General features: G+C 35.6%; 1 protein-coding gene across 1 annotated transcript in view; it reads left to right on the plus strand.

Annotated features, from left to right (window-relative positions):
- LOC149285071 (paired box protein Pax-5) overlaps positions 1-15,831 on the plus strand; it is a 94,788-nt gene that overhangs the window by 62,289 nt on the left and 16,668 nt on the right. The window contains exon 7 of the mRNA XM_089495827.1: positions 1,460-1,589. Within this exon, the coding sequence (XP_089351953.1) occupies positions 1,460-1,589 (130 nt within the window). The remainder of the gene's footprint in view (positions 1-1,459; positions 1,590-15,831) is intronic.

The following is a 15,831-nucleotide window of genomic DNA, read 5'->3' on the forward strand; positions in this document are numbered from 1 at the left end:
GCCAGGCATAGGGCAGCGCTCCATTAAAATATGCCACTGACTACAACCAGTTTGCAGAGTAGATGGAACAGTACCTTTAATGTAAAGTAGAAAACTGGCTTGGGGAACCTGAGGCATAGAAGAGACTCCTGTGTATTTTTTATACTGTAATATTAAAAATGTGTAATTGAATGAAATTAATTTGCGATTGACAGACAGTATTTGACTTCCTGGATGAACTGTACAGCACTTTATACTCTCCCTTTGGGAAGTCAGGTTTCTACTTTACAGTATGTTAATTGAATTATTTTTTTTTTTTGCTTAATAAACCTTTAAACATATCAGTTCTAAAATCCTGGCATTAGGCACCAGTTTGTTTTTGCCTTCAATGTTTTTGATTCTCAGCGTCGTTAGCTTAAGTTGATACCTGTTATTGGGCTAACATATAAGGTTTTGAGACCTCAAAGGTATTTTCTTCAGATGGAAACTGAATGTCACAAAGACTAAGTATGTAGATATATATTATTTACTAGGTTCATTAGTAATATAAACATATTATATAATTACATACATACAATTTATATTATATAAAATAACTATTTATAACACTATTTAATACATTGTTTCTACGAATACATTCAATTTCAACCAGACAATGACATTGGCAATGAGAGGCAAACCATATATTACTGGAATCTGTGGTCGAGTTTTATTAATTTTGCCCAATGCCCAATGCAAACATTTTAACTATTTGATTTGTAGACAGTTGTGTTAATCCTAGTAAAATGAGAATTTGACAGAGATCAGATGTTCTACATGGTCAAGTCTGGTAATGAAGGTGAAATTATTTTGTAAGCCACTGCATTCTCACAGAGGGATGCCCAGATCACAAAGCACTTACTCTCTTCTCCACATAATTCTCCCTTTGATAGTAGAATGTCATTGTTTCCATCTTAAGCTTGTACCACCTCTGCTAACCCCCCCCCCCGATCATTTGGGATGGGACAACATGGCCATTTATCTAATGCTACTCCAATTTATCCATGACCTACCTATGAAATATACCCAAAAGTCTCCATTCAAGGCTGCCCTCAGGGTTTCAGCCTTAGCCACTCGCTAGTGATGTTCTTTCTAAAGGACTGTCTAACTAGTCTAGTCCCCAAAATTACATTTTTAGTTTTTAATGCGTGTTGAAGTCCATTGACTCCTGGGCTTTGTTTAGTTATTGGAGTTGTAAAATCAGCTTCTCAGTACCCGAGTTTGTGTTAGACGACAAATGTTCCCAGAAAAACATATGAAGAAGGCAACATTTTACAAGCTAAAGGTTTTGGGGAAAGTTAGAAAATGTAAACTAGAAAATGTTTCTAATGCTGCACTTAATTACAAAACTGTTCAGCAGTTGATCTGAGTGTCTCTTCTCTTTCAAATTCATATCAATATCATGTTATTTTAACTGTTTTATGAATTATTATTTTTTTAGACATCAGAATACTCTGCCATGGCATCGCTAACAGGTGGTATGGATGATATGAAATCCAGCCTAACAAATCCATCTTCAGCAGATATAGGAGGAAGTGTTCCTGGACCACAATCATACCCTATTGTGACAGGTAATTGTTGCTTTGGCTGATACAAAATGCTGTAACAGACGTAATGAATGATTACATTTTTGCTTAATATTGGATATTATGGCACTAGCCCACCTAATATAGATAGCGGGATTTGGAAGCTAATCTGGCTCTAATCTGGTGCACGAAAGTCCACTAAAACATATAATAAACTTCTATAACCTTTCTTTTTACTGGCATAATTTTATACATGTAATACCTGACAGATAGAGATTTGAAACAGAAAAAAACATGTTAATTAAAGGTTGGTCTGTAAGAAACAAGATAGTCCTACTTGGCTCAAAATAAGATTTTAGATAGATCATCAATTTGATTCTGAATAGTATTTTTATAATAATAATAACTCGGACGATTTAACATTATATCGATTGATGTCGATACCATGAGAATGAAATCTTAAATCGTTATTTTAGTCCTTCCCTGTGAAATGTAATTTATACAGAAAGACCTATCTCCTCTCTGACAACTACAACTATGCCATTGCTTGCCAGTGTCTGTACTTAAATAGTTTACCTGATTTGATAATCCTCAATATATCTTGTAAGATGTTTGGGTAATACTTTGTACTTGTTTTCTTTGTTCTATGATAAAGTATGAAAATTAAGAAAAAAAAATATCGAGTTACTCAATGAGAGGGTAGGAGTGTTAAGTATCAAGCATTGTATGAAGGTGAGGGCGTACGTTGGATATGGTTATTCAGGTTTACATATTATGTTATTGGTTGATTTAAATAAATGCATATAACATTTTTGAGTCTATTTCATCTTAGGCTATTTCGCCATGGATATTGCATACACTATATTTTATTTTAGGGCATTTTTTACGTTTTATCTTAGGGCATTGGGGGAAATGGGTAGAGAATGCATAAAATGGGTTAAACATTTGCAAGTACAAAACAATAAAGGGCTTATATCCTTTATAGCGTCTTTAGGTGTCTCGTTTTACATAGACTGGAATTAATTTGTATTAGTAGTATGTAGGGTATGGATAAATTAGGAGAGGGGGGCAATGGTGATTTGAGTCCAAAGGCTGCACCAAAATTATTTAGACTATTTTGCTTTTTTTTGGTCTATTTGTTTGGAAAACAAACATTTCAAGCTCTCTGGTTCATTTTTGTTTGTTTTGTTATTGACCGTTGGACATTTTTGGAAATAGCCAAATTTAGTTAAAATTAAAATACATGTGAATCTGAATGCACTAGTACTGAAGGCACTAGTACTAGAACTAGTCTATTATGTATCCTAAATAACTGCAAACATTTTGCCCTTGACAGTCTCAAGGAATGCGTATGTGGGGTAGTTTACTGTTACGCTATTCCTACTTTACTTAACCTAACGATGGCTAGCTAAGCTTAAACATACATTCCATATAACTTATTTGTCATTTTAGGGAGATATTCAATAAAATTATCTGGCAAGATTTTTTATAATGATGTTGGCCATGGTTCATATATTTTATGGCTTTTAATGAAAAAGCCCGGCTTATTTCCAAGGTATATTTCAATTCTCGGAATTCAGAGGACACTTCCCGGGACAAAATGGTAATGGGAACAGAAACCTCTGTCTGGGAACTATATCTGGAAATAAGGACATCTTCTTTACTATACCAAAAAAATATGTATATTATTAAAAGTAATATCAGGCTGTTTTGCTGAAACCTGGTTGCTAGTTCAAAATTTTTAAAAAATATTACAAGAAATACTACTTTCTTTGTTCGGAACATTAGGAACAAAACACGAGCAGAAGGATTATGTTAACTATCCAAAGAATACATATAGCTGATAATTTGGTTATGAGTTTGGCATAGCCAAATGGTACATCTTTCATTCCTTACCACCAAAACATGTGATTTGTGATGGTTATTTATACTTTTGCAGACATTAAATGTTAAGTTGCGTGAAAAAATATCTTACTTGCTTCCACGGTTCATAAACCTTTTCTCTATTTGCAAGGCAACGACTTGAGCCTAGTTCATTACCGCTGCCGTCAGCAGTTTCACAAAACCCTTGATTGTTATTAATTATGTTCAGATGCATTTCACCGGTCTTAGCTTGCTGACTTCAGCTTGGTTCCTATCACACTTAGAGGACAAAGCAGCAAAACACTTGACACGGTCATTGGACTCTTAAAGAGCAAACTGACACATGTAGACAACAAAAAGCTCAAGTTGTCAATGGACATTAGCATTGTAGTCTTGAGAGGACAGTCAAGACTTCAGCTTACTCACCAAGATTCTTTCTTTACTTCATAAGCTTTTTAAAGAGTCATCAAATTACCTGAATTGGTCTCCAACAAAAGTGAGAGTTTAAGTATTTATTTCATATAATTATTTTGATGAATGTGGGTGAAAAGAACTACTGAACACAAACTAAACCCCACTGGAGTATCCAACATAGGTGTAGTTATCTCTAGAGATGTTGTTCTGCCTGGATTAAGTGACCTCCACCACAACCTGACATCAGTTTAGTGCCAGTCTCTGACAGTGGTAGCCTTGTGGATAAATGCATATGTTAATTAAGACAGTTTCACCTTAATTATATTCATGAACATAGCATGCTGGAATAATTATGCAAATGGTGTTACAATTATAGTAATGAGCTATACCACTGAGTTACTGTTACACCCAAACAAGACAGTATGTCCTCTTTTCTCGATCTAAAACAAATGCACCTTTAAGCCTCGTAATGCAAAAGACATTGCTGATAATGTAATTGTTGAAATTCCTTGAAAGATCATCACATCTTATATGGAAATAAAATGTGAATGGGCATTTCTGGTTAGCCTTTAAACTTAATTCTTCAAATATAATTATCATGAACAGCAGATGTTACACCATACTCTTGTATAATGTTGTAAGCAGTCAAGGATGTTACAAAATATAAAAAATATAACATGCCTATTTGAATGTTTAGTATTATGACTAGCCATGAGCCCAGGTTGCTACTGGGCAACCTCTAGTACAGACACAATCTCCCAGCATTCTCAACCTGATGGACATCCCCAAAAGCACAAATCTCTAGGATGCTTCAAACCCTATGTTTTGTAGTTCAGCATACCTACTAAAACTAAGTAATGGGGTTTACAGATTCCCCTTGGGATACATCAATTGGGGCTAGGATTTATCTTTGAAATGGGCAGCAACTGTTAAGTTAGAGGTTAAGGCACTAAATACGTTTTCAGTAGAGTGTTTTTCTCACATAGAAAACTTAATATCTGAAAGAATGAAAATATGCCATATCAATGGGAGATAAAATATACAAAAAAATGTACAAAAAAAATAAGCTGGGTTTAAGCGGATAATACACTTCCAAGATTTGTTCCCCTTGCCACTGCCCCCTTCCCCTTACAATAAGCACCCTGCATAGCTATAATCAGCCATCCCCTTCCAAAACCTAATCTTACCATAGTCAGACTTCTCTTGCCATATCATTGCATGATTGGTTTATTTGGAGAGTTACCAATTATGATTGAAGGTCCAGACATCTGTATGATAATTACACACTTAATCATCACAATAGTGTAAGAAAGACAAATTTGGTAATACTTTTTTTTTTCCTCTCTTCATCTTAAGAAAAATGAAAACTATAATTCAACAAGTTGAAGCTGTGTTCTTTCAAACAGAATTGTTTGAAGAGCTATAGAATCCTTTAGAAGTTATATATAAATTGTACCAGTGGGATTCACCGCACTGATGGGCAACACGTTCTGTAAATGGAATGTGATTGTGCACAATATGATGATGGCAGAGCTATATAAGTGCAATGTTATGATGGCAGACATCTATAACTCAAGTGTAATAATAGCAGATTTATGTAAAGGGAATATAATTGTGTTGTAGATTAAAAATCCAAAGAGATGGTTACCAAGCCCTGTAATTGGAATGAAATGATGCCCAAATTCTAGTAAAGTAATGTGAGTTTTCTAATAGAATGGGATAACGGATGTTTTTCTGCATGAGTTAGGGTAAGGGAGGGTACGTGCCAGCCCCTCCCATCTTAATAAGGGGTCCGGTGGACATGCTATCTTATATTTGATACTCTAGTTATATTAATATTAAGTGTACATGCAAGTTGGCGGTAGTACATATGCAAGCCTGTAATTTTGTCCAAGTCATGCGATTTTTCTGCTGCAAATTCATTTCAGCTTGATCAATATTGACTGAACCTAATATATTTTTTGCTTTTTATGCTCCAAATGACAATAATAAAGATATAATGTCATTTATAATAATAGCAGGAATCAAGCTCTAACGTGACATTCCAGTCACAGAGACAGGGACAAAAGTGTAACCTAACAGATAATAATTTATGTCTACATATAGATGAGAATGACTTGGGTTGCAGGACTCGGTACCAGCTATGCAGGGTTGGCATAAATCAGGAAGCACCTAGGGTAGGGAGTGGGTAGATCCAGGCTGGGTGTAAGAGTTGCTAGGTATGTTGGTAGAGTTGATAACTTAAGCTAAAAAGAGACCAGGTGAAATGTATATGAACCCTAGGACATATGAATTACGTACCCATCAGTACTGGTGCCAAGTATTTCATTGTTATGAAGCTTCCTTAAAAATAAAAACAGTAGTAACTATCTAGAGTTTTCTAGACAGTCAATCAAAGCCAACTCTTTAATTTCGGTTGTGTTTCCCTTTTTATGCACATGCTGACAACAAAATACTGGCAAATAACTAGGAGATATTTGTATGTTTTTACACGTTGTGGTACTTCCAAAAACGGGATCAATTTATATTTAGCACATTGTAATTGAAGTATTTCCAATGCGTTATGTTAGAGTTTGCAAAGAATGCTGGGGTGCACACATGCACACAATAATTATAACAATGATCTTGCCAGTTAGCACAATAGACATATTGAGAGAAAAAAAATACATGTCTCTGTAAATAAAAATAAAAACCATAAATAAATTGGCTTGCTTGATACAGCCATTATTCTTGTTTACTTTTGTCTGCCTCTTTTACCCTTGGCTACTTCCCATTTGTTTTTTTATTGTCTGAGAAATTAATCATTCATCAACTTAAATGTATTTAATTGAGATTTGTTTTTTGCTGCCCTGTTGTTCATTTGTTCCTGGAATGATATAAATTGGAATTAAATTGCTTAAACCTAAGCTAAGTAGGACATTGTAATAGGCTACATATGGTGAGATTTGGACATACAAAATGATATTGCAAATGATTTTTTTCGACTTTAATTTTTCCCCATTCACTCTTTAGTAAAAGTGTTTTTGCAAAATAGTCAAAATACTTCATTTATAATATTGTCTTTGAAAATGTTCTTTTGTTTTAAGGTTAAAAATTAAATGAAGATCTGGCACGACTCCACTCATCAGCATATTTGTAGTAAAAGTTATCCGTACGTACAGTGTATAATACTGTCAACTCTTCATTTAGTAATCTTGTTTTAGCAATTATTCAAAATTGGTCATTGGAGTTAAAATTATTGCTATGAATTACATAAACATATGTAATATGGCTGCTAATGATGTAACTTCTGGCTAAGAGGTGCAACAGATTATTTGCCTTTGTTTCACGTAATTATTACTCTTTGTAAGAACTTATTTATATGTTATTTTTGACTTTTTTTGTTGTATATTGCTTCTGTCAGTTATTCTGACTAGGCTACTGGTGGACATCAGTGCCTGACCTCACAAATGCTGTACTGGATGAATGAGCAAACATTCCCACACAAACACCCCAAATTCTTGTGGAAATTCAATACTCCAAAAAACAGGTTTTTAATTCTCCATAGTCCAGTGGTAGTGTGCTTCGGCTTGTGTGCAGATACTAGGAAATGGAAACCAATTTCAGGAAGCTCGTGACACACAGTACTTGAGCTGATGTTGCTTTTGGAGGGAGTATGGAACTCTGTAGTGAATGATGCTACTGAAGACAGGCATTTTTGTATACACTATGCACTTCAGCAACTGCTTCGTGGCTGAGCTGTTGTTACTCTTAGATGCTTCCTTTTCACATTAATAGCTCCTTTGACAGCCTGGACTCCCTCTGTCAGAAGCCAGCATCGCTGGCTTTTTGCTGACCTATCCTTTGTAACGGCTGCCGGAGCTAAACCATTATATATAGAATCACTCGATCAGGCTTTCCCTTCCAGAAGACGTCACTGATGAAGTCAACCGGGAGGACAGGATATCCTGTGTATGGTCTGTCCTTGTGACATTACTTGCATACATAACATGTTCAAGAGGTCCCTAATGGGATCTCGGTCCATATTGCCCTGATAACAGTTCAAAAATATAAAATAATAATAATAAAAAATAATTAAAAAATCCCATATATCCTATTGCCCTAGCTCTACATGTAAAAAGTATAGCCACCTGTTCCTGTTTACTACCCTTAAACCTTTTAAGCCACATTACAATACCCCTCTATGGGTACTATGTAAGGGATGGATGTGCCCCTCTAAAACATAAAAACATATGTATGTGGGGTATGTCTGTAATTTGTAATGATTTTTCTAGGTTTTTTACATAATACACTCATAATTATTATTTATTTCATGTTTCTATGGTTTCAAATGAATGGCTTATTTGTTCTGAAAAAAGCATATGTAATTTGTTTGAGTACATTAAACACTAAAAAAGGGGAATCTCAATTAAACACACATATGGTAAAAATGGCAAAAATTGCTCTGGAACGTGAGGTACCAAAAAACCTTGGGACCGAAGAGGTTAAGACAGAAGACTGGAACTGAACAGGGAAGACCCTGAACTCTTGACATTCCGCTGCCATAATAGGATATCGCTGGCATCTGTTTATCTATACTACCATAAAATTACTGCAACCTCTAGGACTAACACACTAATGCTACCCTTCCAATCATTCTGTAATAAAGGGTTCCTAACAGTGGATTTCACAGTTTTGGTTGCAAAGTTACAAATGGGCTTTTCCTGGAGTCCTGGAAGAAGATATAGCCTGTTATATATGCACTTTCAAATTCCCAAGGAATTTGTTACAACACAATATAGCATACTGGATTACCATTATTATTACAAATAAACCCTTGCTTCTGAAATCTGTCTGGCTGCTGTATGGCTTTTTAAAATGCTTATAGATTCCTTTGGACACAAAAGGACACCAGAGGTGTGAAAGTATTCTTCACAATAACATTCAAGACTGATGCACCTTTACCTACCAGGAGAAAAACTTGCTTCCTAAAGGATTTCTTTGTTTGACCTTTGTAATTATTCCTGTTCAGTCTTTCCCCATGGTTGCCTTTTTTCCCTTTTGCTAAAAGTCTAACACTCTCTCCAGTGTATTAAGCATGTGAGTGAAATTGATGACTAGAGAGTCTCAAGTCTTTATTATGATGAATGGCTTTCACTGCTAAAGCTTTTATTGTCTGTGATTTGAGGAGAAGGGGAAACTGATTTATCATGTCTGACTGTCACACAATTTAATACAGTTATAAATCTTGACGTCACCAACTGTTGGTCAGAAGTGGAGAAACTCAGCTGGCCACCTGCCCTTCAACCCCTGTTTGTATGAATTTTTTGGAGAAATATCACCTGTTTTCATAAAGCTAATTTACAGGTATATTATGAATGGCAAACTTGGTAGGCTCCCTATCATTCTGTCCATCCTAGAAAGTCTCAAAATGACAACTAAGTTAATATATTATGGGAATTTTGGTACACGGGTTCTGTAACTATGTACTTTATGATTTCATTGTATCACACAGATTAATATATTTACCTTGAAAATTTCAATGGAGCTGTCTAAGTAGTCAAGACCTGAATCTGTCAGTTCTAAACTCCTATGTTATTATGTAATTTCAGTTAATTTATTTTTTAGAAAAAAAATGGATCAAGGGTATAGCTAGAGTATAGGATCCCGGGTGAATCCTATATTTGGCACTCCCCCACTTTAAAATGTGAAAACACCAGCACTCTCACTCATGCTCTCATGCTCTCTCGCATTCTAACTCAGTCTTACTCACACTCTCATGCTCTTTCTCTCAATGTCTCCCTACCTTCTCTCCTGGCCTGTCTCCTTTCCTGCAGCCCCGCTTCTTCTCTTGCCTCTAGTTCTTCTTTCTTCGCCCACTTCTTCCTGAACCAGGCCTCTTTGAGTACTTCATCAAATGGACGGAGTAATGGGGACAGCCTCTCCCCTGTTCCTCCAAGCTGGCAAAAAAAGACACAGGGAGAAGTGGAAAAAGACAGAATAAACAAGACAAAAGAACTAGAAGAGGCAAGAAAAGTAGCAGTGGTGGAAAAGCAGACAGAAATACGGAAGAAGTCAGCAGAGAAGGTAGGGAGATATTGAGAGAGAGGGAATTTCCCTGAGACCTGGGACCTTTGTGTGCGAGTGTGGCACCCCCCCCCATTAGTAGCCACTGAATTGGATGAAGTTGTTCCTTGTTTAGAATGCCTCTGAGGCCTTGGACAGTTATATGACTCTCCTCATATATATTATTTTCTCATTTGACCCAATTTGAACCAAAAAAATTAGTTAGTATCCACTGTAGTGTAACAGCTGACCACTTCATTTTGCAATGTGTCATATACACCAATCATTTTGTGATCCGTGGAAAACAGTTCTCATAGAAATTGTGTCCATTGATATAGGTCATCACACCATGACACATGTATATTTTTTGTCTCTGGTGCAAAATTTAAAATGTTGTCTTCAAGTTAACCAACTGATGGTACAATTAATAGAATTTGCTGCTATAGTAATAAAATCTTTCAATCAGAATTATTATTTTTCATATAATCCCCAATTAGTCTGTGGTGGAATGACAATTATTTTTTTTTACCTTCAGGAAAGTTATAATTTGCTTTATGTATTACGATGCAAGTCTGCTACACATACAGCCCAAGAAAGGTGCTAATTACAGCTTTAGGATAGCTAAGTGACAATGATACTCAATGTTCATACCTAGGAACTTCCCAGTGTAGACTAGACAGTGCTCTCCCTTTTCTGGTTGTATGGCTTCATGTGGCTGGGCTATTCCCAGACAGTCTAAACTGCTTGGGGAGTGGAAGGAGTAGTCAGTGAGAAGTGCTGATGGCCTAACACCATCAGTGATGTGAAGACCTGGGGACGTAGGGATTTATCTGGAGACTCTGGGTCAAACCTCGAGAGTTCCCAGATATGTCAATGAACAGCAACAATCCCAAATTTGAGGCAGGATTCCAGAGTTCAGGTTTAAGATTCCTGTTTCAAGATTTTGAGTATACATTTCTTCACGTGCATGAGATTTTAAACATATTTCAGGTCCACAGGCTTTCTCACTCTTTATGTATCAAGATGTTGGTGTTGAATTACCTGGACCACAGACATGCCAGGTTTTCACAGTAACTCTGACCATATGGCTCAAGGAAGGAGAATGTGTATTGTTTGATTTCACATTATTATGAGAAATCCCAAATCTTTGGAAGGAAACTTGTTTTGCAAACTCTTAAATTTGCACATTTTGGATACACTTTATTGTACATCTTCTCATTCCCTATAGATTAAGTTATTTTTTTGAGCAAAGATGTGTCAGCACTTATGGGAAATGAGCCAATAAACCCCAATGTGATTCCATAATATGCTAGGTTAGATCTGAACCAGAATGATTTCTCATTCATTATGATGCACAATTTCGCCTGGTTTACTATACTTAACTCTTTATTAACCCCTTCCTGACCCTTAGGACATATTATTACACCACTGGAAACAATCTGTAGGACTTAATAGTACGTCTTAGGGTTTTTGCAAACATTTTTTTGTAAAATGATAAAAAAAATCTCTTTTAATTTTGACCTCTATTGCTGCTGATCACAGGTTGATCAATAAACAAAGCTGCATTACTTTGCATCATCAGAGGTCAGGAGGTACAGACTCTCTGGGAAGTTTTGTGCTTTTAATTAGACAGCAAGGGGCTAGAAGCTAGACTCCAGTGAAGTCACCATGATATAAGGGTTACCACCCAGTTTCAAGAGAGATCCAGTTAAGAAGTGGTATCTCCAGTTAAGAAATGGTAAAAATAAAAAATAAATAAAATGGAAAATAATAATAAAAAAGTAAAACATGTAAAAATAGGTAAACATAAATCATTTTTTTATAATCGTTTTTTTTTAAAAAATTGTTATATATTATTTATAAATGGCAGGTTATACAAAAAATTGTATTTACAAAAAGCCCTACCTGGCTTTGGGAACAAAATTTATAATTAGTGTGGGTACACCAAACATAGAAAAGGAGAATTATGGCTTAACAAAAATATGCTAAACATGGCAAATACGTTCTAGTCACTTGATGGGACGGAGTAAACCCCTCTGTGATGAAGAGGTTAAGAAAAGGTGATGTTATAGATTGTATACTGTTGCTTCCTGTTTCCTGTGTGCGTTTTCCAACATGACTACTGTTCACAGCTTGTCATCACTTATACCACATAAACATTTGCTGTTAGTAAAAGTCTGAAGAATGGGGATTTGCATGCCCAAGTCACAATGTGATCTATGGCTTGGATGTACCTATCTTTCAATTTAGGCACCATATGCAGTATGTATATTTTACTTTGAAATTATGTAAAATTTTAAATTATTTAAAATGTCTGGACAATGATGCATAGGGATTGTAATCTATTTATTTTTTTTGGTAGCTAGACTCACTCATGTACAAATAATTACCAAGGGGACTTAATTCCAGGCCTGCTGTTTCCTTATTATTTTAGATATTGCAGTGCTTTGTAACAGCAACACCAATAGAGGTGACTGTATTTGCAATGACAATGCTAGACCACTGATCAAGCCACATGAGATCTCATTTCAGACATAATGTGCATCGAAGGACAAAATTAGATTGAGGGGTAAATGGAGCCTAAAATCTTCAAAGCTCTATGTGTCAAGGAGCTGTTGCCCTGTAAAGTTTACATTCCACTTCTTTTGTCTTTGACTTTTACACCTCTGGATGCTGTTGCTTCCAAGAGTTGAGAGACACCTCTGAGTATTAGTAACTTACAGCGCTTAATTTTCTGTTATGGAAACTCTTTCTTTTGTACAGATAGGAAATATATATATATATATATATATATATATATATATATATATATATAATTATTTCTGTTTAAGAAGATATGCCAATTTAGTTGAAATGAATATGTGCATCATAAAAGGGGGATATTGGTTTGTGGCAAATACTCTTTTTGTGAGTAGGTCCCAGAGAAACTACAGTCATTTTTTCCATGTTTTCACATACTTTACTCATCACTACTCTCAATAAGAAGATGCAACTTTCCCACACTTTATTATAAGTTAAAACAAAAAAAAAACTGTCATTTTTTTCTATCTACAAGAATTTCTGCAGATATATATTTTCCATTATAAAACCTTTAATAAAACTCACTATTCTTCTTTCTCATGTCTGGGAATGGAAGACTGAGATCTATTTACAGGTTTATTGCCATAAAAGAGGCAGATATTGAATCTTCACGTGCGCACTGCAGGTGTTACTCACTGTACACTCACTGATTGGAGTCTAATGACATGGGCATTTCAGTTTTATGTGACGTGCTTGGCTTATTTTACTGCATATTGAAAAAAATATGCTCAGAGTCTAGACTTGAGCAGGCGAGAAAACGGCAATACGCCAACTATGTATTATGCATTAATTTTTCAGATGATTCATTTGGGTGTTTGTATTATGTTGATAGAAGATACTCATGGATAGCTACACCTAGGGGGAACAGTTTTGCTACATTTCTTCTAATCTAAATTTTATGGTTTGTCTAGCAGATTATAGCACTTTTGACTTTTTTTTTTCTTTTTTGCAATGGTCACTAGGAATGACACAGAATTTCACAATATTTTACTCCAAACTAACCTCCCCCTACCATAATTTACCACATTTTCTAGGTTGCTAATTTCATGCAGCCACTTAAATGTGATGGATAATTGTGTTCTGCATATCAATGTTTAATTGTTTAATTGAAGGCCTGTTCTGTCTGACCCATTTGCCCTCTGTGAGCGCTATGCCTCATTATAAATTTCATGCCAACACCTGTGGCATTACCTGTGTCTCTGCTGGTGCTCAAGGTACTCAGGCAATATAATCGTACTAACGAAATTATTACAAATGGTTCTAGTGCCATCTTTGCCATGCTTTCCAATTATTAGAAAAACAGCGGTAGAGTGATCTTCGTAAGGAAAATTTCTGTGCTCTATACACCTTGAAACATTACTGCCTATGCTTCACATGGAGCTTGGAGCTATCATAAATATCTTATTTTATAGTTCCAAGCACAGTAATTACAGCCAACACAAACCAAAATCCACTAAGACAAGATAAGACTCAGATGAGAAAGCAACCTACATCCAGCAAATTATAGCCAGCAAGACACTGCGGGGTTATTTTATTAACAGTCAGATTGCCTTAGGTAAATGACACTAAAGATTTAAATCTCTGTAGAACTATTCAGCTACCACCTAGGTTTGAAAGGAGGAAAACAATGAAATCAGTTTTGCTTTTTAATTATAATTAATTGTATTTTGAGACTGAGTGAGCATGATGCAGTAGCGACAGATAATTATAACAAATTGCATATTTACACTGTTTTTATTAAGAGTTAAATACAGATGAATAAAAAAAATAAATAAAAACAACAATTTTTGCCCCATAAGAATATATATATATATCTATCTGTCTATCTATCTATTACATTTATTTATAAAGTGCCGGCAGATTCCGCAGCGCTGTTACAGTCATTAGAATAATTTATAAACACATACAATAACACATACAACAACAAACTGGTGCAAAGGAGAAGAGGGCCCTGCTCTTGCGAGCTTACAATCTAGTCGGTGGTTGAGGGGGAAGTGAGACAATAGGAGAGGACTGCTTGGATGGGGATGAGTTGATCTGGTTCCGATGATGCGTTAAAGCTGTTGATTGTTCAGATGGCTTGATTATCATGATGGTTGGGAGTATTGGGAAGGAATGTCTTATGCTTCCCTGAACAGGTGGGAAGATCTATCTATCTATTTATCTCTTTACTTATATAAATGGAATGGAAGTATACAACATTTGTGATAATGCCTGTTGATGATATTTGTAGGAAAAAATAAAAGTTGATACGTTGTTGGTTCTCCTGTACAAGAGGAAGCAAGGAAGAGCAAGTTATATAGGGATGTCTGTTCCTTACTGAGCTAGTCTTTCACTCATTTGCATTTATTGGTACACATATAACTCCATGCAGTGGAAAACTGGTAACTTTGTTCCTGAACTACATGTCCAGTCAAGTGGTCAACAATAAAGCAGTCCAATACACATTTGGCAGAGTGGACACTCAATGTGCACAATCCAGCTTTTTGAACATATATTTACATACAATGAATAGAAACCCCCAAAAAAGGAGCAGAGGATGTGCAGAAAAGGGTAATAACAACGTTATTTCAATCTGAGCTGTCCAGGAGACAATATATTCGGGATAGAAATGTATTGAATAGCTACATGCTGAAGTTTATAACATAAAATAAGACATTTTTCTTTGGAATACAATCAGTATGGAGTGTTGGGATATGGAAGCATACAAGTTTTAGTGTTCTTTGTACTCCGAAATAAAAGCTGTAGGGACAGTTAAGGCAACTGACCGTTAAGGAAACTTATAGACTTAAGGTACAAATGTAAAATTGGAAAAGGTTGTGACCAGCATGCATATATATATCATCATGTCAGAAAGGTTGATGCAGGAAGGATAAGATGTGTAAAGGGGATATAAATGTGAACAAAGGTTAAATTCAAGTTGATTTTCTACAGCTCAGTAAGCCAAAAAGAATGCTAAATCTTAAAAGTTTACATTTTTGGAATAAGGGTTAATAAAAGTTAATATTTATATTCGGGAAGTACATCAAAAATGAGACAATAACATACCATAAATGTAAGGGTTTAATGCGGAATGCCTTCAGATGTTTCCATTTTGTAAAAGGAAAGTCCAATAGAAAAAAATACAGTGCTCTGTACAATAGTGTAGGATTCTGACCATTGGCACAAAATGGGGCACAAATTGTCCTCTAGGGTAATTAGCACCCCTGATTGCTGCTCAGGGGTGATGTGCTGTGACTGCTCAATGGGTTGGTTACAAGGGACATCTCTGATCTCCTCAACTAGTCCATTTACACATTTACATGTTAAGTCATGTTAAGCCAGGATATGATGTCATATATTTATCTGCAGACCTGGAGATTTCCATTGTTCTCAGTCATGTGAT

The sequence above is a fragment of the Sceloporus occidentalis genome, unplaced genomic scaffold (assembly GCF_023333645.1).
Source record: "Sceloporus occidentalis isolate IW3139 unplaced genomic scaffold, rSceOcc1.0.p SCAF_85, whole genome shotgun sequence".
In the NCBI taxonomy this organism is placed as follows: Eukaryota; Metazoa; Chordata; class Lepidosauria; order Squamata; family Phrynosomatidae; genus Sceloporus; species Sceloporus occidentalis.